Here is a 24,989-nt window from a genome sequence, read left to right as displayed (position 1 = left end):
TTTTGCATTGAATTGTAGGTACAAAAATAGGCCTAGGTTGCTGCAAAAGGTATAGTAGACCACAGTGACACCTACGTTGTACCTGAAAAGAAGAAAGCATAGCTTAGGGGATATGAGATTTCCATCCTGAAATCATTTCTGAAGTCAGCAGTGAATTTCTGTTTTTAATAAAGAAATAAACCTTTCAGTTTCTTAGGAGAGAGAGGTCTGTATAATGGTCAGAGCACCATCAAAGATTGTTTGTTTAAAAATGGCTGATGAGTAGTCTGTTTTGGTGTTTATATACTTAGTAGTTTAATTCCAGTTATGTAGGTTGAACTGCATAACTGCAATTTAGTCTAGGAACAAAATTTCTCAAATGAAAAACTACACTTGTATGTTTTTCTTTGCAGTCAGTTTTGGAAGTCTTTATGTTTGGGTAGCTGGAAATGTTTGTTAGTAAACAGCTTCTGATAAGTCAGAAGAGGCATCTGCAGTCTTTTCCCAGGAGCTGCCAGAGGTTCTTGTGGGAAAATTTTTCTCCCCTCAAGGGTGGATTGTTAGCAATGCAGAGGAAGCATCAGGGGGCCCCGGACAGAATATTAAGTTGCATGTCAGAACTGGACTAATTCTGACCTAAAGGGTCATTATCTAGGGAAGAGATAGCTGTATAGGTTTGCTAAAATGGACTTTTAGAGATATATCCTGTGCACAGATGCAAAGAAAACAAGTTTGGAAAAGAATATTTAAGGTGTTTACTCCCGCTTGTCTAACCTGTATTTCTATGTCTTGTAGCACAGTAAATCTGATGAGAAATTTTAGAGTTCCCTGAAACAGAATTGAATTACCATCCACTAAGTAATACGGACACCAGACTCAGCCTCCTTAGTGTATTTTAAATATTATCAGCAAATATTATAAGATAACAATTCTAATTGAAAAGTCTGATTTTTCTTTGCTTCTGTGGAAATATATGCAAAAGCTGACCCACGTATTTGAGCAAAGTTTGGCATGTGAAGTAGATTCTTCACCTCTTAAAGATATGCTGTCAGCTAAGGAAACAGTCTGCAAATCCGTTCTGAGGAGCTTGGAGTCAAGAATAATAGAAACAGGATGAATTACAGTAGTCTCCAAGTGTATGACTGTGCATTTTCTGCTATCACAAGCATTTGAATTCATGCATTTGAAACAATTGAGATAAAGTGACAGTGCACGTAATGAGTTGATTACAGTGTAACTGAGCAGCAGATACAATACAGAGAGAGGGGCGAGCAAGATGCCCAGATGTGTCGAGGGAACTGCCTTCAATTTACAGAAGTTAGGCTTTTTCTCAAACCTGTGAATAATGTGACCATTTTTTGTTCAAGGAAGATGTGTTAGGACTGGACGAGATAAGATTATCTGAGGAATGGAAGCTTACGGTGTCCTCATATGTTGGAGAAGCTTGGCTTATTATCCTAATCAAATGAAGTACAAGAGGGCGTACGATTTCTTTCCTAATGCATCAAGAGACCAGTGTGAGGAAGAGAAAATAATTACTTAGCTAAAAGATCATATTAGCAGAAGAGCAAATGAGTATGTGGTCTCTGTGAATAATGCTTGGCTGCAAATTAGATAATGACTCAGAACTGTTATAGCAATCAACTTCTTAAATGACCTTCTGACCTTTCAGTCAGAAGAGTGAGAACAGAAATGCAAAGAATTCTGAGCTGTAATGCAAAAATTTTGTGAAGGGATTCTTATTATGTATTGTCTACAATTCTAAAAGATTGAAACAGATGCCCCTAGGGGTTGACAGAGTGATAATAGTGTCTCCTGGAGGGACCTTAAGTAGGATGTGTACTGGAGATATGTCTGCTCCAGTAACAAAAAGTTTTAAATACTAGGTTCTTATAACTGGCTAGTTACTGCAAATAGTGTCGTTTTGAATTTCAGGTATGATTTCTGAAGAACTTAATGTGATTTTTAAAGAAATAAACACAAATTGTGAAATGCAGTCTTTAGCATGCTCAAAAATGCAATGTTTATCCTGCAAAGAAAAAAAAAGTTTCATTCTAACTTGGTTGAAGTATTCAGAATCACAGTGCGATTTTACCTGCATTGATGCTGAAGTTCGTCTTCTTACAAAATTATCGAGCCGTCAAGCTCATTTTTAAATCAGTCCAGCAGTATTTACCTTTATTTTTGTAGTGAATCGTATACTGAAGTGAAATAACTGACTACCTATTGGTCATACACTCATTGAATGCTTCTCACCATCCTTGGCTTGCAATCTAAGCACTTCTCTCAGGGGGGACTTCAGAGAGAGTACATGTTCTTTGGCTCTCTAGTATTGCTTTTTGGCACAGGTTATCTGATATTCATATGGAAATTTGTTTTTTTTTGTTTTTTTTTTGTTTTTTTAATATCTAGGTGCCTCAGGCCCTGTGAGCAGTGTTGAATGCTTTCATTTTAGGAAGGTATTTTTCCCAGAAATTCGAGCTTGAACACTAGGGCTAGTCTGCAGCTACAGGAAAGCAAGATGCTCAGACAGACGGACTATGAGACAGACTGAGCAAGACAGATCAGTCATAACTTGCTCAAGTAATATGCACAGCTTCATAAAGAAAAAAAAGAAGTACCTACACTGTTTTCTTTGTAATTTTCTTGTCCTATTTTCATCATTATTCTGCTGTGAGTGTTCTTTGAGATGCATTTCTTTAACAGCTAGCTTTCCCTGGCTGCATTTACCTGCTGCTTTTTTTGTGTAGACTGTTTTGGTGATTTTGGATAGTGCAACTGCAATAAACTGCCTGAGGTATTCAGACTTGAGCAAGTAACAGCTCCCTGTTGGCTGGCCCATATAAATGAAGAGCCAAAGAAGCTTAGCAATGCTTCATCAGTGGCTTGCAGGCAGAATATGCCTGCTGTGATTTCTATTTCCTAGTGAAAATGCAGAGGGAAAAAGGGCATCACGAGCATCCTGACTGGAGTTCTTTACTCCTTCGATTTTTGCGGATTGGTCCCAGTATGTGAAAGAAGTTAAAAAAGTGTTTGTGATGTGGTTTCCTGAAATCATCATGGGGTAAAAAAGCAAGTGCCTTACTGCCTCACTGTAATAACTAGGTACTTGACATGTGATTTTCTATTACGTTAGTTATAACTTAGTAAATGCCCAGAATATCCAGTACTTACATACAACTGGAGTGCTTTTTTCCAAATGATTAGGCTTTGTTAAAATGAGCTGAGAGATGGAGAAAATGCATGTATATAATTGAGTGGTCATTATATTGAGTTATTTACTGCATTATTATACTATTAATATGCTATTAATAATTACGGTGAGCCAGTGTTTTGCCACTGCCCCATCATAGCTGAACGTGTTGAAGCTAAAACCTCTGCAATTTTTCAGACTGCTGCAACTTGTGAACTGTCACGTGTAGGTGTTCCTTGATGTTTGTAAACTGTGCACTGAAACCACAGTACAAAGGTCTTTGTAAGCAGCTGGTTACGAGTGAGTGATGATGATTTCATCATGCCGAACAAGAATTCCTTGCAGTGTTGGTCTGCATTAACTCTTGGGTGAGAGTCAACTAAATACAGTAGTATGTGACGTTTTCTTCTCCCTTAAAAGCAGTGTACAACAGAAAGTGATAGTGCCAGAGTGTCTGAACTCCAAATCACAATAAAGAGCAAATTAATTACTAGTAGTAGTAGAGCTTCTATTTTTAGTGATGCCAGGACTCAAATATTAATTGTCTCTAACTTTTAAAGACAGTTTTTGTTACTTTTAATTTCTTGCATGACCTTACAGTAGGCAGCCCTTTTTCTCAGGATAAGGAAGTTTTTTGAAATAAGCTAGAAAAATGAATCTGGTGCGTGTTCTATATACTATAAACTATTTTCTCCTTCCATTTTTCATTGCATACAGTGAAAACAGATTAAGATAATTTAGATTTATATGGCTAGAAACTACAGCTTTTTCATATTTGCCTTGTCTGCAAGAGATAAATCATATGTGGGCTTTTGTCTTCAAGGATTAGTTGTTTATTATATGAATTGCTCTGGAAGTGAGTAGACATAGGTATCATGCAGTTGTTATAACTGTGATTCCAAAGTGTGATTTTTCACTTCTGTATTTTAGTTTTGGGGCGTATGTAATCTTAAACTTTGTTGGAGGAGAGCATGCCTTCAGTGCAGCCGTTTATCTAGTTGGCTGTGTGGTAATTTCCAGACTAACGGTGTCAGCAACTGAAGCTGTGAGCAATGCTGAGTTTGGCCTTAGACCCAAGTCCTGTGAAGTCCTGAATTGCACTGCAGTGGACCATTATTTAGATATGGCCTGCATCACTTCCACCATGGTATGGTGCAAGACAGTGTAGCTTCGATACGACTGACAATTACACTGAGTCAATAAGCCTTGGTGGTCTTAGCCAGTTGTGTGTCCCAAAGCAATCAGAGGCACAGGATTTACTGTCCCTTGGCACAGTCTGCCTCTTCCACTTGGATGCTATGGGAATTGCATGTCTATTGAAATGCACTCACTTAGGGAAGAGTTCCTACGTAATTTGTTATTTCTGAACTGTGGTTTTCGATTTTCTTTTGAAGGTGCATGTGATCATAAGCAGTAAGTAAATAAAGATGTGTTAAAAATTCAAATCAAATATCTAATTTCTGTTTGCTCCTAATACATCCAGTTTTCGGCACTTAAATGAGGAGGCATCTCTTAATGCTTGTTCTGTGCCATGTTGACAAATGAAGCGCACCTACACCTCTTTAGAAAGAGTGCGAGGTGCAGCCTACACAGAGAAGCCAGCAGGAAGATACTCAGTTGCAGAGAAGCTGCGTAGGAAAGTTTAGGATGACTCTTAGAGACTAAGAACATTGCATTTTCTATTATTTTTGAATTCCTTCTTCTAAAGTGTGCCTGGAGGCAGTACCTAGTCTCACTGCTGCACAAACAAATGCTTCTGGCTCCACACCCTGCAGGGTGATGTTAACTCCCACTACCTGTGAAAAGTACCGAAATGTATGCAAGTATACCAGCCTTTCTGCTTGACCCTTTCAGGTAAAAAGCAGCTGATACTGTCATTTCATATACAGCACATGGTGGAGACATGCAAATAGTTAAGGAGAGTGTGTTTTATGCCACTGCAAAAGAACTGATTAAGGTTGATATAATTTTTATCTTCAACTTTTCTTCTGTTTTCATTTTAACACTTGTTAATCTCTCTGCCTATTATCTTTACCATTGGGACTGTAGATCCTTGCAATATTAGATGCTTGTCAATTGGGGAAAATATTTTCCTCTTTACTTTACATGGACTCTTAAAAAAATTATGTAATAATGCTTGGAGAATTTGCATTACATCCCCCGTAAAAGCTGACAAGATATTGATGGAAGTGTTCTACTTTGCTCACTTTTATGTTGTTTGAACTATTCAGCAAATTGCTGGTCTGTTTGTTGAAAGTGAAAGTTTCTCATCTGTATCTTTTTTTAGAAATAAGTTTTCTGTAAACAAGCAAGTGTGATGCCCCATGCAAGGTATGACTGTACAATACATTCATTTGAACAAATGGAATGTAAAACATGCTCACCCTTTGGAAAAAATGCTGATTTTTGTAATCAGCGCTACTGCTACGTTTGTGATAAGCTGGCTTCTGAGTGCCCGAATTGGACAACTTCTTCCCTCTGTCACTGCAGTGCACATAACAAAAGCAAATTCTGGAAAGACCAATGTGATTTTGCCTTGGCTGGTGTTCTTGTAATGTTCGATGTTCAAGCATGTTGGAATGGTATGTATCTTATGCAAGCCCATTGATATTGTAGAACCTAGTGCCACTTAAAGCATTTTCATCCCTTCTAGCACACATATGTGAAGCTACCACTTGTGTAAGAAGAGTTATAAAGCAACGTGGTCGCTCTCTAATGGCTGGTGGTGCAGCGTAGCTGGCAGGTGGGTGGGAACAGCGTCCTTGTGAGCTTTCTGTGGAGTTGTGGTGGTTGTGTTAGCAGAGCTCAGTGTTTGCCTTTGATGCCAAGAGGGCTGTGAGGGGGAAGAAAAGTGCAAATGCTCACTATCCCTGAGCAGCTCCAGATGATATAAAGGTAAGATGTTTGCATAGGTTGTGCTCTTGCACCGCTGCTGGAGTTGCACCAAGGGGATGAAATTGAAGGCCTTCCTGGCACACTCTAGTTCTAAAGAGTTCAAGTCAAATTTTCTGTGACTTTGTTCAGTGGACATCACCAATGTTTTGTCACACCTGGAGAAAATCTGGTTGTTGTGAGGCGCTGGGTGGGTTACAGGACAGGGCAACTTAACAGCCAGCAACAGTAAGTGCAGGGAGTTCACTGAAAGCTGTAGGGGATTTGAGGTTGAGTAACTGAGTAAAGAATGTAGCATTATTTCTTGGCAGAACTTAGGTGCCTTTTGAACTTGGCCTTCAGTCGCTAACCGAAACACCAGGACTTCAATTAGGCGCACACAAAAGTTTTACAAATAATAATTATTCCATCTTTTGAACTCTTGATGGCGTGTATGGATGTGGCTTAGTGCTGCGATTGACCGGAAGAAACATTCCTTAGCAAAGGCAGCTTTATATCATTAAAAAAAAAAAAAAAAAGTTATTAAAGCTGAATTTAACATTTATACCTAGAGAAGTTTGATGCTTGGATGTCTGATCTGTGCACTAAAAGTACGGGTTAGATACTCGTTGTTCTGTATATGATACTGGAATTATGGAAACATATAATGTTAATTATAAACTGTCACCACTCCGTGCCCCAGTGTTTTTCCTGGTGTTGCATACTGTACTATGCACAAACCGTTTTAATATTCCAAGAAGTACTAGAATACTCATTGTAAATGTTTTCTATTTGACCTAGGTTATAAGATGTATTTCTTAATTACTTTCTTGATCTCTTCATACATATGTTCTCTCACAAGGTAAGATGGGAGCGTGTGTTATTCTAGGAAAGTTAAATCTTCCACTGCTTCTTAATAATCTCGTTGTTCAAAGGTTTGCATTTTGCTTAGGAAAATCCGGAGCACATAAGGAGAAGACAGAATTTACGGTAAAATAACGAGTGTCTAGGATTGAAGTCTACCTTTATATTTCTATCTTGTAGTTTTACAATACCACTGGGTACATTAGGGAACACTAGTTTATGACAAGCTTTAAAAAAATGCAACAAAACAGCTTGTTTGATCAGGTGATAGAGGAGGAGAATATTTGCTTGTGAAAATGCTTCTCATTTTTCTGCTTGTCCTTGCATTTTGTGTATTGAGTTTAGAGCTAAGGGATCGTTTTCTGTCTGTTTACAAGCTATCTGCCTTTTGTATTTCTAATGATGTGTACCTGGGCCTGTGGAGACACCTCATCATGTACTTTGATAGTTGTAGTATTTTGAGCAATTAAATATGTTTGGGGACCTATACTAATAGATAATATGAAAGGGACCAAATTATAGCTCCCATATATGACTTCTCTTTTTAATGAATATTTTAAAACATGCCTCTCAAAATAAACCCAACAAAAAACAAATACAGAAAAAAAGTAAGTAAAAATAACCACCACACATACTTAAATCACAAATCCAGTTTCCCTTCAGCAGAGTTATCTTTGATATCTTAAAGTGGCTTAGTCAAATACCAGGATTACGAAATATAGTATTCATATACATCTGGCTGTCAGACTATTGGTTGGAAGGCGATCTTCTGTAGGTCATTCCAAAGGTAATATCTCTTATTTCCAAGGAAACGACAACTATGAAGAGCACAATAGGACCGATAGAGAGAACTCTCAGCTACAAAATGCCATTTTTCAATGTGGTCATTACCATTAGCTCTGCATTTTCACCAGTGGTGTGCAAGGGTCTGCAAGTCATTCTTTTTTTTTTTTAAAAAAAAAGTCTAAACCAGCTGAAGGAATGCGCTGTTTCCCAAATGCTATGATGGTGTTGTTGTTAAGTAAACATTGCCCACACAGCCCAACTTTCAATGCATTAGTGTTTTGTTTATCGTCTCCATAAATGTTCGGCAAGAAATAATGAATGTCAGTGGTTGCAGTGTTTTCCACATGAAAGTATTCGCTGAGACACCTTTGCTTTATATGCTTTACCTTGTCAGATGCTGTTCTGTCAGGCTGCCCCTCTGCTGCTATCTGTTGCGTGGCAACAAAATGCAAGAGGAGGTTCAGCCTTTACTGCTGTACTACCTCTTACTCTGTGGGCTGACATAATGAAATAGGACATATTACTTTCAGAGCAGTTCTTTTACACACATACATCCCTTAAAAATCTCCTCTAATATATATAGAAAACATTAAAAAACAATAAAAATACGTGAGTACTTCCCATTTTTGGAAAGTAACAAAAAAAAAGTTTGACTTTTTTTTCTTCCTCCTCTCAGGTCCACACCACTGTCCTACCTGATCACAAGGAGCCAAGAACAGATGTTGGAGTAAGCGATTTTTGTATATTAATGGATTTTTCACCTCATCAAAAGATGCAGATGTAAAGGAGGAATGGCATTCTGCTTAAACTGCTAAACAGGAGCTGGCAAGCTTGGTTTTTTAGAAAAAGTTGATTTAAGTGAATAATGAATCAAGGGAGGGGCAATGTACTTGGTGATTGATGTCATCCCATTCACTAATTGTTTTCAGTTGAAATTATCCTGAGGCAAGCACAGCTACCTAGACTTCTTGCTACTTGCCATATAAGCCATCTGGATGGAGAGCACAGAATTGCATTATCTGAATGAGCCTTGCCAGTCTCTTTCTCATTTTCACATACAGAGTATAAACAGTGCGGAATATAAATAGTCCTGCCAGTCTGGTCTATTTTTGGCAAAGGTATTGGGATTTCTTTTTAGTTTTTGAGAAAGCTACAGTCTCCCAGATAATATGCAGGTTATTGGGGGTAGGAAACACTAGTCCTGCTAGAGCTGAATAAAAGACCAAACAGGATGTGAGGTTTTTACATTCGAAGTCTTAGGTGCTGAGTTTCCTGCATTATCAGGGCTTCCTTAGCAGAGTTTCCAGCACTTCAGCTACTGTTCAGTAAGCCTGTGACTTGGCAGCGCTTACAGGCTTAGTGAAATAGTCGACGTGTTTCATCTTCTTAGGTAACTATTACAGAGACTTTTCTCTTTGGCTAGGTGGGATAATTCATCAAACTAGTCAAGACTCATGTTTTCAGATAAATAAACATAAGTATTCCACTAGCAAAATTAGGTTGGAATATGGCTCTGTAATTAGAATTACAGCAGCTGTTTAGTTTAAAGTCTAATTTTCAAGTGCTAAGTTCAATTGGTTTGTAGACTGCCAGTTTAGGCCCCCAGGGTACACGATTTGTCTCCAAATCAGTTCGAAAAAATTTATGTGCAGCATCATTTAAAATTAGACTCCTTAAACTCTGCATTTTGGTCATGGAATTATTCACAAGTGTAGTTAATTTTGCTAATAATTCCTAATTGCTTTGCTGGATAAAGGAAGCTTTGTTATAAATAAGCAGAAGAATAAGAGAAAAGCAAATAAGTGGATTTATTGTTTTTTAACCCCATAAAATTATTCAACTTCACTTCTGTGGTTTTGGAGAGCTAGTTGAAGCACTCAGAGATGGTTAGTGGATATAGTGCCCAAAGCTCCTGGATTCTATGAAAGGACTGTGTGGTCACTTCTGAACCTTGATTGTATGAGGATTCTTACTTTGGATTCTGGAATGGATTTGTAGTCTGCTGTACCAGAGAAAAAAGCACCAAACTTGTATCAGTTTTCTTTGTGCCACCACAGTTTTAACAGAAAAAATGCTGTCGTGACTGATCTAAAGGAAGATGGAAATGTCTGTGTGTCTACTCTAGCAAGACTGTGCATCACACCTGGATGTATTGCTAACAAGTATATGTTTCATTTGGCAGTGAAAACTAACCATGATCTTGTGTAACTCATTTTTCATGATAAATTTTGTATATGCTTTTATTTTGTCTTCTTGTCTGTCCAGCATTTCCCAAATCCACTGTTTTCCCAGCCTTCCTTAGACTCTTAGCTTCCGTCATTTTTCCTCTTCTAGTTAAGTGCCAACCAAAACACAGGAAATGAATTACTGCCTATTTTAAGCCTGTATTTGTGATAGGAATAAGCCATAACAGTTGATCTAGCTTATCAAGTTAAGTCTGGTGTTGTGGCTTACGTAAATTGGGGATTGGGATTTAAACAATATGCATGAAAATGTATCGTAGTATAGATAAAATAATGCCTATATTATTATATAATATCTATACTGAGGTCTATACAAGAAATATATAAATGTGTATTTATTGCCATATGTAAATATTCAATATTTAGCTGAGCATTCTTGAAAGAAAACAGACTGCAGGGTTCTTTTTGTTTATTTTTGTTGCTGTTTTTTAACCAGAGGAAGATGTTTACTCAGTAGTAACAAATCCTCATTTTCCCCAGGTTTGCAGTTGGGCTCTGCATCTTGTGTGTTGATTTTACATAAGAGCAACTTGATTATTCTTAAATTTGAAGATCCAAGACTCTGTATAGTTTTCAGTGGTATTTTATTTTGATTTCAACTGTGGAGTGAAATCAGGGTAGAATAATAAACACAAACGTGTTTCTTTTGATACAGTTTGCAAAAATGCAAAATAAAATAGTTAAAAGTTATTTATGACAAGCAGTATTCAGTTGTATATTGAAAATAAATGCGTAGAAGCTGATAATAGACAGTTCTCTCTACCTTTGTTCCTAGGTCAAGGCCAACGCTGGTTTATTTCACTAAATCAGATTGTAGTATTAGGTAGTGGAGTATGAGCAGAGGGTAAAAAGTAATGAAAAGCCAAGGAAGATGAGTTCCTCATTAGTTTTACTTGGACCCATTTCTCCAGAGTATTCAGGTCTCTGTGAATGGCTTCCCTTCCCTCCAGTGTATTGACTGCACTGCTCAGCTTGATGTCATCTGCAAACTTGCTGAGGGTGCACTAAATTGCATCGTGTATGTCATCGATGAAGATGTTGAGAAGCAGACCCAAGGCCCTGAGGGATACTGCTTGTGACAGGCATCCGCCCTGACATTGATCACAACCATTTGGTTACTACCAGCCAACCAGTTCTTAATCCATCAAACAGTCCATTCTTTAAATCCATACCTCTCCAATTTAGAGGGAAGGAAGGAAACGAGTATTTACAAACACTGCTATAAACTAGAGAAATACAACATTTCTATTAAAGAAAATTTACTGAACTCACTTCCAAGCAAATACATAGCAAAGTAACTTCATAGTAAATACATACATGTCAGAGTGGTTCTCAAGAAAGGGAGAAGTTCCTGCCCGTTAAGCCAGTTTTTAACAACTTTCTGATAATCATGTTACGGCTACGTAACAATTTTCTACCATATAATGTGTTACATTAGTATGCAGGAATGTTTCTAGGTACCAAGGAAAGATTTGAAGACCAAAAAAATAACAATTAAAATTTCAAAAATTTCAACAATAGAGATTTTTTTTTTTCATTCTGCTTCATTTTGTAGCGAAGCTTCCTGGGCTGTACGACTTTTACAGTAGGAGACTTGGTGAAGTCAAAGGAACAACAGTTGACCCTTACCCTCAGGTAAGTGTTTTCATCTGTTGTAAACCAGATCAAGTAAATAATCCATGGCATTTAATATTCCTGATTGACTGTTTGAAACTCTGTATTCCTTTGCTTATGTTAGATATCAGCCTCAAGTACTTATTTTTCTGCCATATGCTAACACAAAAAACAATACCTGTTATTTAATTTTATTGGAAACATTATAATTTTTTGGTGTAAGCGTATGGAAGAATTTCAGGGAAGTAGAGGATTTTGTTTCACAGTTTCCATTAGAAAGGAGTACAAGATTCTCAGTTAGGTTTCATATGTGTGTCTTAAAGAATAGGCATTGTACAATTAGCTGGTTTATTTGCTAGCCATATTTAAAGATGATGGACGTAATGAATTAAGTCTTTTCTCAAGTGTGAAATAAGTGCAATAACCTAACCTCATCATTACTTGCAGCCAAATGTCAGTGGGGTTTGATGTACAACACTGTTCAGTGGCATAACACTTAGCAGCAGGAGAGTCATGACCAATGTTTGAAAACTAGGGTTGTGCAGAATAGATATTTACTAAAGCTCAGTACTGACGAATACAGTTTTCACCTTTAGCGCTCGCTTATGGTTATAAAATATATTAAGATAGGAACGAAAGCTATTTTAAGATAAGGGAAACATTTTAGCTCGTGATGTTTCAGTATGAATTCATTGGATTCAGACACGGCATTGGAGCCAGCCTTGAGTTCACTGTTGAAAGTGCAGTGTTCAGTGGCGTTGTCATAGTTCCATCATGTCAAAGTATCCTCATTTTTGAAAGGAAACTTTTTGACATATTTTTTCTATTACTGTACTAGCCTTCTTTTGTAGCACTGATTGTTCGATATATATTTAACTTGCAGGGAGAGGTTAAAATGCCTTGATGTCACTTTCACCCAAATACAGAAAATGCCACATATACCAAGAGGATAACTTGAAATTTTTTTTGACAAAACGGGTTTGGATAAAATGTGAACTGATGGAAATGTTTACTTAAATAAATACCAATTTAATGTTTGTAAAAATTTATTCTTAGAGGATTTCAAATTTTCAAGGTCAGTTTTGCAGTAGTTTAAGTACGTCACCTTTGTTTCTTTGACTTCCTTATCAAGCAATCACTATAAAATAATACATACATGTGTGAACTTTTCCCCATTAGAATTCAGAATTTCCGTACAGCCAGTTTTAGCAAGACTCCATCCTGAAATGATTTCGTGGCTGCTTCATGTCATTGTCATCCACCCCAGGAAGTAGATAAATGAGTAAGGTGAATCTCGCAAAGATTTGAGGGGAAACGTTATGCTGAAATACTAGAAACAGAGAATGGATTGAACATTGCAGGACTTCATTTATTTGTATGACAATTCTACAAAACATTGTTTATCAGTGAACTTGTTTAAAATCCATGTTGATTGAGATAGACTTGACTGTGGTTCCACAGAATAAACAGAAGGCAACAACATTTTTATACAAGTACAGTAGTTTTGTGCTTACGTGTCTCAGAATGTATTGGAAAAAATAGATTTTATGGCAGTTGGTACGTTAGCCTGTACTAACTGCATTTGTTGTATATTATGCACTGGAGAATGGGGCTTGACTGGAAATCATGCCATTTGCTTTTCAGGCAGTCAGTAGCTTTGTCATTTATAATTAACACTGTTCTGCAAACACAGTCTGTTTTCTTTTTTTTTCTGTTCTTCAGCCTTTTTTGGGGAACAAGGGTATAGCCATGGGAACCAATTAGCAGGCCTGAATTTGCATATTCACTATGCCGTTAGGAGACTTAATGAGAAGTGCATTGGAGGTGAATAACTACTGTTTTCAGTCCCTCTAGCTCACCTATTTCTTCATTGCTAACTTGTCTCGACCTTCCTTTCTGGATGCTCGTGTCAGCCTTATATCACTAGAGATGTTGAAGTGGATGTTTCTGTTGTTAGGGCAGTTCTAGGTAGCTCTTTCTCTCCTCTTAGATGGAACTGATATTAGCCTGGTGGTCCTCAAGGACTTGGGGTGGTAAGCAAACCCGTCTATATAATAAATTTTCCATTAACATGAGAAGCAATTGTAGTTTTAAGCCTGAGGTGACTTCAAGGCAACTTCAAAAGTATCTGGATTTCACTTGGTAAACTAAACAACGATCTTGTTATGTAGCACTAATGGAACTACTGCTTTAAGTTTGAAACCTACTGCTTTGCTTGAAACTACGCCCCTAGGGTTTATGAGAAGATGGGACTTGAATTGCTCCAGCATAGGTGGGTGCACACTAACATGGGACTATGGCTGCAGCAGATGGAGTGAGTGCTGCAGAAAGAAGGCAGGTTGGACTGAGTGGGAAGGGATAGACTGAAGCACTGCCAGCTTTGCTATTGAAGCCTGCATCCTCTGCTTCCGAATCTGGTTTAGAAGTCACTCTTCAAACACTGTCTCCTTTATTGATAAAATTTCAAATGCAGATGCTCTGTAGGCAAATATGGGGCAATTGGTGCTCTTTGTCTCAGGCTGCTTTAAATGAAATAACTCATCAGAAATTTTCCAGTTCCACAAGCCAACTGGCATAACAGCCAAATGTGGGCTTCTCACACTGACAATTGTTTTATTTATTCTTGTTGTTCTATTCCACCTCCGTACTGCGTGTGTGTCAGGAAAATCCCTATGCAGGTTTGTCAAAGTGCAGTCCATGTTATACTGAACTCCTGGGGTTCTGTAGTGCATCTTGTCTCATGGCTGTAAGCAATTTGGCACAGGGACAGTCTTCACTGCAGTGCGTCACTGCAAGCTGCATTTACAACTTTATTAAACAACAGCAAATAAGCTTTTTTAACCTCATGTATTTGGAAGCCCATTAATTATTTTCCTAATGATCTGCTTAACAGTGTGTGTGTGACATAGTTTTCTGCCTGTCTGAGCAAATGACCTGAAATATATACGTATAATTAATGTGCAGTACTGTTTGTTTTAATACGAAGTAAAATAACAAAGATCTCCATCTTATTTCAGTGATCGGCAAGCTTTTTTTTCCCCTACTGTGTAAATCCTGTGTAATTCTCACTTTTAATTATCTTTTAAGCATTATTAATCTCATTACATTGCTTGAAAGTTTTAAATCCATGACATGTCTGTTGTTTGAAGACGGTCATGCACCAGTGGTATTTCAAATTCAGTGTCTTACACAGATTATGATGGTTTCTCCCTGGACGTGCATAGAGTTCTTTCAATGCAATTACAACTTAATAATACCACTGTTTTATTCCTTTGCATTGTCTTAGAGATATTATGTTTCACATTTTAATATTACATATGTTTAAGAACAGATCAGGAGTGATTTTGAGAAGACCATCCTTGAAAAATTTGGTAAAAAAATAAAATTACGTCAACTGTATTTCTACATGTACAGAGAAAGCTCAAAAACTTTACCTGTGAGCAATTAGGAGGAATATTCAGCCCTCTTAGGCAATTCAGACAAGGACTTTCATCAGTTCACTTGCAAACTGAGCTTCTTTTTATTCAACTTCCAATTATACTCTTAGTTTGTCTTTAATCTTGCATCGGACCTGTTTTTATCTAGGTCAGCGTCAAACTTGCAGGTCTCTTTGACCTTGGAAATCATGTTTACTGAAAAAAAAGGAGGGGCAGGATTTTTCTTCTGGTAGTCAAGTGAATGACCAGGATTACAGTCGAGTGCTGCTGCATATTGAAGTCAGCCTGCTAATGAGGTTGTCCCTTTCACACTTATATCAGGGCATGCTAAGTTGTTGAAAAATTGTCAGTCTTGTAGCAATGCACTGGCTCCGATTTATGAAGATGTATATGACGTGCTAACAACTTCTTTATTCCCCTTTTCCTTGGAAAAGCTGTAGTCCCTTTGTTGAAGTAACTTAGTTCACATGCTGGTTGTTATCTAGGAAGAAGAAACCAAGTCAGACTGCTGTGTTGTAATAACTGAGAGGAATGTTCTAATTTCAGAAGGAACTAAAGCTGTTTTTCATACATTTAAAAATTATGTACTTTTCCTCGTAAACACCCTTTGGACATAGAACCTTTCTACCTCATTATTTTTCTTTTGTATACTTCGTTAATTAACATAGCCTTCTTTGGTTGCGAGGCTGTTTGGAAGTGGTTCATTTAAATTGTTTCTTTTTTTATTGTCAGTAATGAATTTGTCTTAGAGCAAGTGAAGAAATGACATGGAAAATAAGGTGAATTGTGTATTTTGAAATGGTTTTATATAAAAACACGTGATTTGTGTAGCTGCAAGTTGAGTGTGTTTTACAGAATCACACACATTAAAGATATAATGACCTGTAACAAAAGATGTTTATATTGGAAGCTCAAAGTAGCTGTATTTATAAATGTACATATGTAAAAGTTACATAAAATCTTTTGATTTAGCATGATAAATGAGTATTCATGCGTGAAAAGTTTGATATGGCTTCTTAACTTCAATCACTCCAAAAACTCAGCTTCCTCTGACCTAATTAAGACTCCATACAACATGCAAAATTCAAGATGGTGTAAAAATGTGGTAGTCAGGGTTCTGCAGCCTGTATTTCAGCAAATAACCTGAGAAAGTCCAAGCTCCACACGTGCCAGGAAGGCTGAGCCAGCATGGGCTTGGCCTGCATGGGTGCAGGGCCTACATGCGCTGGCGCTGTGCCTCTCAGGAGGTCTTGTGACTCCCAGTGTAGAGGGCTTTATCTTGCCTATTTGCACAGAGTTGTGATGCTACACCGTACTAGTGGTGTACGACAGAGCTGGTGCTTGGCTATGGGCTCGGTCCTGGTAGGGAAAACTTTGAGAGTAGTGGTTGGTATTTTTACTGATCCTTATATGATATGATGTGACGGTGTTTTTTTTTTTAAGATCTATAAGCAAGTCCATGCTAAACTTTAATTGGTTGTTTTGCAGTGAGGGTTTCCCCAGGAATGTAGAGGTTTTTATTGGAAATACTTGTTTAATATTTTTTTCTGTGTATTTCTTTCGTGCTGCTCTGCAACTTTGCGTCTTTATTTCTCAGTTGATATATGGTATTGGCCCAAATCCACTTGTTTTTGTTCTTCCCCTCTGTGCTTTTCAATTTTGCTGAACTTATTATCATCATTGCTAATTTCTGCTTGGCATGTGTTGTATTGGTTTTTTCATTACTGTCAAATGGTCTGTTACATTTATTTCCTTCCTTCCAAAAAAATCCAGCCATTCAGAATAAGCCAGAGGAGGCACACGATGCAGCCTTGGTGTTTGAATAAAGTTTTGCTGTCAGTGAAAGCCAAAAAGCATTGAATTATTTCAGTTTGAAGTCTTATTTCTGCTGAAAGGTAGCATACAGTATTCTTTGTTTTGACGTGCAATTGGAATTACCTTTTATTTTTTTCCCAAAAGTATTTGTAGAAATAATGAAATAGGAATTCACCTGCAGTTGTTATCCTCTCCCATTTAGTTAAAGAAATGGAACTCATTCTGTGTAATTACCCTGTAGAGATACTACAAAAAGAAAAGTGAGATTTAGATTTGTTTCACTCTTGAGATTTAGCGACAAATTTATTAACCTACTGAACGTATTCTTTGCAGATGGTTAGGAAACAAAGCATCACACTGTGTAGTGAGACTGCAGGTAATAAGTGAGCTATTGGCACAACAGGCAATGGCCCTTTTCCTCTATAATCCTCAGAATGCCATCTAGAATGAGAACTTGACAACATGCATGGATTCTTCCACCATTTATAGCAGCTTCCAGTCCTCACTTTTATGATGAAAACATTCCGTTTTAGAAGCGATATACAGAAAACATAATAAGCCTTATTGTTAATGTTACCTTTATGGATGTAAATACGCATCTCTGCAGCTATACAGAAAAGGGAACTAAATGTTTACTGAAAGTATTTTTATTGATGGAATGAGATGCTGCATATTACCCAGTGTCATGGGATTTTTTTTTCCAGAACTTCCGATGGTGGAAAGACAGTTGGTACCATTGAAGTCAATCTTGTGAAGATGGGAGAACTAGAAGATGGGGAACCAGGCCATATCACAACAGATTCACAGGATCAAAAGGTAACAATTCAGTTGATTGCACAAAATTAAATAGAATTATTAGTTGCTCCAGATACTTAAATTGCTCATACCACATTGTGTTAAGTAGTTATTAAAAAAATTATGGGGTAAAGTACTGTTCACACTTAATCTCTCAAAAAAAAAAAAAAAAAGTTACAAAAACACGCACAATTATGTTCTGTTATTGGTTGCCTAGTCCCTCTCCTTTTTTAGAAATAAAGAGTTGATTTTTATTTCAGCTGATCATCTTTGATCATTCTTGATCAACACCTGTCCCTAGAGACACCATAAACTATTTTTTTTTCCCTTGGCAGTTCCTTTGTTTTCTGCCATTGAAGTCCTGTTCATGTGGATTTTTAAGTGCAGCTGGTATCCACAATACTGAAAACCTGGCAAGAATGGCAGACAGGCAAGCGAAAGAAGAGGTGAATCCCCTTAAAAAGGGACAGATTCAGCTGCGTTTCATGGTAGCATACAATGGTGGGGAAAATCTATGGGTGTAGTGGGTAGCAGTGGTGGTACTTAAATGTTAGAATAGGGAAGTGTTGAGCAGAGGGTTTGTGTAGGGATTTTTAATTGAGGCAAATTTGGTGGGAGGCAAGAGGAAGAGCAGAAGGGAGTCAGAAAGGGTAAAAATGCTCTCCAGTAGGCAAGCCTTACAGCCGGAAGTGGTGGTGATGCCAACTGGAGATGAAACAGTGGAAAAGGAAGGAATAGGAGAACCAAAGGAGGGGTGGAAAGGATGGATGATGAGAGGCTTGGGCTAGGACAAGATTCAGAAACAACCACTCTGTATGATGAAATGATGAAAACTGATCGTTTTCAGTTAATAAAAAAGGAGTTTACTTTGAGTCCCTGATAGTTCAATTTGACCTGAGATGTCAAGTGGTACGGAGTACCTCATGTCGTGCTGTTTGGTTGAAGATCTGAGATCTGCAGCAGAAAATCTTAAGAAGAGCCGTGTTAACTGAGTTTACTGTCATCTTCGGAAACCTTTTTTCTGACTGAAGGAGGAACATGAAAAAAATTAATGCTAGCACATTTAAAAGTGGATTTATGCCAGTGGACTTTTACCAGTTGATTTTTCCATTAACTTTTGATACTTTTATACACTAACCTTATCAAAGGAAATGTTTTCTAATTCACTTGTATAACAGATGACTTCAATCACAAACCACAACCACGTTTTAAAGATTTGTGGCTTCTACTTCTGCCTTGTTTAAAAACTCATTGAGTGCTTTCTGACGCCATGTATGTGAAAGCTACTGAAAGAAATCCCTCGGAAACCACATTGTTTGTCAAAAGTTATTTTAACCTGTGCCTTGGTATTGGCAGGAAATCTTTGTTTTGTTATGGAATAGCTGACCGTATGTTGTCATCTTCATTGTAATACTTCTGAGTGTTTTGCTGTATATTGGAACATACAGAGAAGGAAATCTGAATGGTAATTAATGGTAGGGTTGGGAAGTTATCAATGTTCTTTTTGATCTGCTACTTATAAGCCGCTTTTATAAACGCTTATACACTCCTTGTCATGCCACAATGTGCAAATATAAACTATTGTTTTCTTGTTTCTTTTGTAGTGTGCATTGGTTCGTGAGTGTACAGCACCTGAAGGCATAAGTGGCAAAGACAACTTGCCTTCACTAAATGCAGGTGAGTATTTTAACTTCCGCATAAGAGGTGATTATTGGAACATCTGGTCTTGAAGAAATCACTAACATTTGGAGCAGATCTCTTTAAGGACTCTTCATAACATGTAGAGTTTTATTAATATTTTATGTATTTTTGACTGTGTCATTTTTCTAACAAATGTGAAGAAATCTTTCAGACGTGTAATGCGTTATGAAATACTGTTGAAATCTCCCATTCCAAATCTTTTACAATTCAGTGATTTTTCAAGACTGTCATTGACTTCAGTGGGCATGGAATTAACCTCGTAAGTTTTTCTCATGTCATTGCATGACATCCTGTTAAAATAATTGTCCTATATGCAATTGAATATCCAGGAGAATTAATCTTTCTCCTAGTCGATGGCATGGCAATTTCAGTTCAATCTGGAAGCTGTACATCATAAAACTGAAGTAGTGATGGGCGAGGTATTCTCAGTTCTACTTCTGCTCTGCCCTTGTCTGTACTTCACTGAACTAGAATTCTGATTCAATATACTGAGAAATATAACATGCTGATATGCTGCACCATAAAAGTTTTACTAGCCCAAGTTTATGAATCTCTACTGCTCTACAGTAACAATGTCAGAAATAAGTTAGATGTGTTATCTGAAACCACTGCACTGCCAACTATTCTGTGCATTAGCTGCAGGCAGTTGAAGAGAAATGTTACTGAAGTTATAACGTTTTTAAAACCTTTATAAAAACTTTGTCTTATTACTTCACTGATAGGACAGGAGACATGGTAGTGCAGCTTTGCAGTCTGATGGCAGCACTAGAAACACACCAAAATAGTCTTCCCGTGCGTGAATGAAAGGTGTCTTTTTTCTCATGATGCGTTGAGACTAGATCGGAACCGGAGAAAAACTTAATAGAACTGCAGTTTCTCGTTACTGATTCAATGCGAGGCTACAAGTGTTTGTGGAAAACAAAAAAATAATTGAGAATCTCTAAATGGAGAGGGACCACATCTGCTTACAGAAATTACTGAACTGGAAATAGCTGGAGGGAAGGAGTGTTTGTAGGCATGGATTTATGGCTTTTCTTGGAGACGAGGTACAGAGCCGGTTGGATGATCTGGTCAAACTTAATGCAGCTCCTTGATTCTGAATGTCATCCAGATAGTGAGTCTCAAAGCAATTCTTAGAAAAAGTGTTGCTGTTTGCAAACGGTTTTTTTTTTTTTAATTCACTGCCTCCTTTAGGTGAAATTGATTTTTTTTTTTAATGGGCAAATGTTGTATTGTGGGGAATAAGTAGCGGTAAATTGTTGGAGCTCTCAAAGTAGATATCAGTTTGGCAAACAATGAAGTTGAGGCCTCTTTGCCAAGAGTGAATGCAATTCTGCAATGTATATAGACAGCACTTAGGTGTCTATGTTTATTGTTCTCGTATACAGTTACATAACAGAAAATCGACCATCACCTTTTGCAGAGTTTTTGTGTGTTTTATTTTTGTTGAGTTGATTGGAAAAAGCAAAATTGAAAATGTCATATATGAGAAATGACAGTGCACAGGATATTGGAAAGTTTTCAGATGCAGGCAGTTTGTTCTATTAAGTACTTATTTCTCCATTTGCTTTCTGTACTTGAGACTTCCTCTTCTTGCCCTGGCATTGCCTGTGCTCTCAATAGGCTTTGGGCATCCATTTCAAGTTTTGTCAGTCCCACTCTTTTCACCTTATTCTTACTGAATTCCCAATTTCTTTTCTTAAGAAATTCTTCCTTTCCTTTTCTACCTCCAGCCTCTTTTCCCAATCAGTCAAGCTTCTTTCCCAGCATGTCTCCATGACTGAGCTTTGTGTAGGTTAGAGCTGTCTCTGTTGCCTGGAGATGGGCTTTCTGAAATGGGTTCTAGTGTTGCCCTTTAGCATATTGTACCACAGGTGAGCTGTGTCCAAAGAAGGTATTCATCCACTCTGTAGCAATGACACAAAAACAGTCATATGAGTATTAGAAACTAGAAATGATGCATTTTCAAAAGAAGTTGACCCCTGGTGCATGTGTAACGTGTTTAGCTAGAGACTGTTTCAATTATTTACATACTAAGATTTCTTTCCTTAAGCTTAAATCAGTGTCAGATCTTGGTGGATTCTCGTGGATATGGTAATTAGAAGACTTACTGTCAGAATTGAAGTTTATAAAGCACGAAAGATTACAGATCTCATAATTCTAACGTTGTAGACCTTCCTGTATTTTCTTGCCCCATTCTCCAAACAGCTGGACCGTTTTAGCTGAAAATTTCCAGAAATAATTTGTTCAAATCAGGCAAAATTTGATGTGGCGAAATCAGAGGCAAGGAATGAAAGGAAAGAAAGAAGAATATTGTGGTGGAAGGTGAGAATTACAGCCTGCTTGCAGTGTACCTTGCCTGCACTACTCTCACTGCTATGTACATGCAGAACTACAATGAACACAGATTCCACAAACATACGTATTACATGTGTATGCTGTTGTAAACTGCTCTGTCTCTCCCATGTTGTTTATCAGGCCTTCAAAACTATGAAACTGAAAAAAATACCCCTGTGTTTATCTTTAAGCTTGCTGGCGTTATTCTGTAAGTTAAAACTTATAACTCAGAATCCTTGAGTTTTGAGGCACTTAATGAGTCAGGGGAATGAGTATATTTCACAGATAAATATAATCATTCCATTATATCCCCAAGGATTGAATCTATACGTCTCAATGTTGAGTTATTCATTTCTAATACAGGAATGCTTGCCAGCTAACCTTTTACCCTTTGCAATGACAAAAAGAATAAAAGTGATTAAAATAAAGCAAAAATGAACAAAGTTAAAAATGATCCTATCATAATACATCTATCCTAAGAAAGGAAGATACAAATAGAAACAGTGATAGTTAATTGGTATATGGCAGCTGTATGCTTTGATTTGTGTTGGATCGGAACAAGAATGAAAACAGTACTGGATCTTTCATTAATTTTTTCATTTTATTTGCAGGAGAAGCAGCAAGAAATATATTGCATGAAGTAAAAAGCACAGAGGTCTTAAAAAATGAGAATGTGCAAAAGTATGGATAGTCAAATATATGGTACCGGCTTTAAAGCTTTGTGCTATAAAGAAGTGATTTTAAAGTAAATCTTTCTTTTCTTAAACCACTGAAGTTCATCTCAAATTGCTTTTTTCTAGTGCCCTTCATGATCACTGTCTAAATACAGGAAGGATTAAATTTATGCAACTTTCACTCATTTTAATAACTACTACTTATAAAATCTAGTTGTAGACTTACCATCCTGACTGTTTGGGTGCCAAAAGCCATCTGGATTTCTTTTTTACGCCATTTGGAGAAATAAGGAAGAAAAACATCTAAGAACTTTATGGAATCACGTAAACATTTCAGTGTTTCGCTTCACGGGAAAAGAAAATATTGTGCAGCTCTTATTGTCTACCTCACAAAGTAGCAAGCAATGATGAAAATTAGAACTAATTGGTTTCCTTCCAGTCCTTTTTTTTTTCCTGTGTTTATAAATGAAGCTTTCTTCATAAATGCGTGGAAAGATGTTTTTGCTGTTTTTTTGCCTTCCCTTTATTTTTTTTTTTTAAAATAAAGAACTGTAAATGGCTTCCAGTCTGCAATTTCAGTATCATAGATGTTACCATTTAGTAGTATCTAAAATGACTTAAAAATTCTAAAAATGAGAAAAGAAACAACTTGGGATCCATATTTCCTAAATGATACTAGTCTTCCTTGCAGTTAGCTGCATTACTTTTACTCTGTGGTTTTTTTTTTTTCAGTTGGCTTTGATTTCTGTTGTTTTTGTTGTTTTTTTTTTAACTGGTGGTGATGATGAGGAGAGATGCAGGGGGAAGAGACTGTTAAGCATTCTCTGCTTAGCTAACCATTTTGTGTACGTGCATTAGGTTCTCACAGACAAGAATTTTGTGATTGTAGTGGATTGAATGTAGATTCAAGCATTGCTCTTGGAAAAACTTGATTTGAAAGCTTATTGGGAAGTAAACATAAAAAGAAGAAACGGTGAAGACTTTTCCATCTAGGTCATCGTTATTTGAAATCTCATGGTAAATGTTATCAGCCTGCTTCATAATGAACAGGTGGTGCTACAAAATAATTAAATCAAAGAAAGAAAAAAGTGACCTGTTCTGATTTCTATTTTAAGACAGTCCTGACTTAACCAAGTGTATTGAGCTCCCTTTGACTTCTAGAGATTGTCATTTTGTATCTTGTTAATGGAAGATGATTGGTGCCTTTTATCTGCTTTATGGATTGACAGAGGCTGTCAACATGATTGAAAATTCAATTTTATTAACATAAAAGTATCTCAGTGGAAAGCAAGGAAAATAGGAGAAATCCCATTTTAATGAAGTAATAGAGTAAAGCCCAGACACAGGATGCAAGTTGATCGTGTGTTGAAGATGTTTTTGTTTTTTGAGGATCCTCTAGCTCTAGATGTGCGTACTGACATTTGAATATTGGGGTATTTGAGGTGCTAGTAATGAACAGAAATTCCTATTGTTCATTTGCCGTTTCCATCAATCATCTATTATGCCTGTTTTAGAATAGTAAGTCAATCTAGTTTTTCTAAATAAAATCCATCTTAAAAGCAGGAAGACTTTTAAAAGGCTTTTAATTTCTAATCAGACTAGGTAAAGAGATCTCAGTGAAATGATGGAAATAGAAAAGGAACATGAATATTTGCAGCATTCTTTTCTTTACCAGCAGCTGTTTCATTACAGATAGCTCTGTATCTGGGGTCTTGGTTCAGGCTTTTTTTGGAGGGTTTCTTGAGTAGTTATACAAGATGACTTGTGTAACTTCAACTTACTCTGTTTCTCATTCTCCGTAAATCAGCTTACATAGGCAATAATGATTGCAATGAGTTGTAAAAGAAGCTGATATTCCTAGTAGTTGTCATGGTTGCCACATAGTTGCCATTGGGAGTTAAAGGGTTGATGCTGCAGTTTCCTCAGAAAAGAATGAACTCTTAAACTCCCAGTGCACTGCATGGTATTTTGATGATGAAAAACTATGAAACCATGACAGTGGTATATATCATATTGACAAGAAGTTTCTTCTCAGCACTCATGAGAACTGCTTTTGTTTGAGTTACAGACCATTCATTGGCAGATCAATGGAAACCTGGTCTGAGGCCGCTTATTCCATAAGGCTGGTAGTAGTAAAGTACTTTTGGAGGTTTTGAATGGCTGTCTGAAGTCATTCTGCATTAGCAAGCTGGTAATGTGTGTGTTTAATGACAGTAATTTGTGTCCCATGAAACTTATTTACAAAGTCAAATGATAGTTTCCTTTCTCAGCTTTTTCCCAACGGTTAAGAGTAGGGTGGATTTGGGGAAGAAAGGAGAGCACAGAAATTTCCCATCTGAACGCAATTGAGAGGTCAGAGCAGAAATATTGCCAAGATGCAAGAGCTTTAAGATGAAAAACACTGTGGGTTTTAAGGATAAACTTCTAAGACATGAAGCATCTTGGTTTTCCTAAATATTTTGATTTTCTTATGCCAAGCTATGAGTTACAGCCATAATCTGGGAATAGAGCATATAATACATTTGCAGGATTGTAATCATTATTTCTATGAAGTACCAATTTCCTCATCATATCGGTGGTAAAGTTTTGATTAACATTAGGAATACCTCATCTATTAACATTAGTGACTCCTCTGCGTACGTATCATGCAGAAGATGCATCGAATACTGCTAAGCTGCAA

At 37.1% G+C, this 24,989-nt stretch overlaps 1 protein-coding gene across 2 annotated transcripts in view; it reads left to right on the top strand.

Annotated features, from left to right (window-relative positions):
* Positions 1-24,989, top strand: part of INPP4B (inositol polyphosphate-4-phosphatase type II B) — a gene marked incomplete at both ends in the record, with an annotated part of 164,772 nt that overhangs the window by 45,598 nt on the left and 94,185 nt on the right. Inside the window, 4 exons of one of the 2 annotated variants that reach the window (XM_079535101.1) lie at positions 8,370-8,420; positions 11,492-11,571; positions 17,507-17,618; positions 19,202-19,274. In XM_079535101.1, the coding sequence (XP_079391227.1) occupies positions 8,370-8,420; positions 11,492-11,571; positions 17,507-17,618; positions 19,202-19,274 (316 nt within the window). Of the gene's footprint in view, positions 1-8,369; positions 8,421-11,491; positions 11,572-17,506; positions 17,619-19,201; positions 19,275-24,989 lie in introns of those variants that run through there. The other variant, XM_079535102.1, reaches the window with a different exon arrangement.

This window comes from Tetrao urogallus (genome assembly GCF_951394365.1).
Source record: "Tetrao urogallus genome assembly, chromosome: 4".
Lineage (NCBI taxonomy): Eukaryota > Metazoa > Chordata > Aves > Galliformes > Phasianidae > Tetrao > Tetrao urogallus.
The sequence above is the reverse complement of the archived record's forward strand: the minus strand, read 5'-3'. Positions and strand labels throughout refer to the sequence as shown.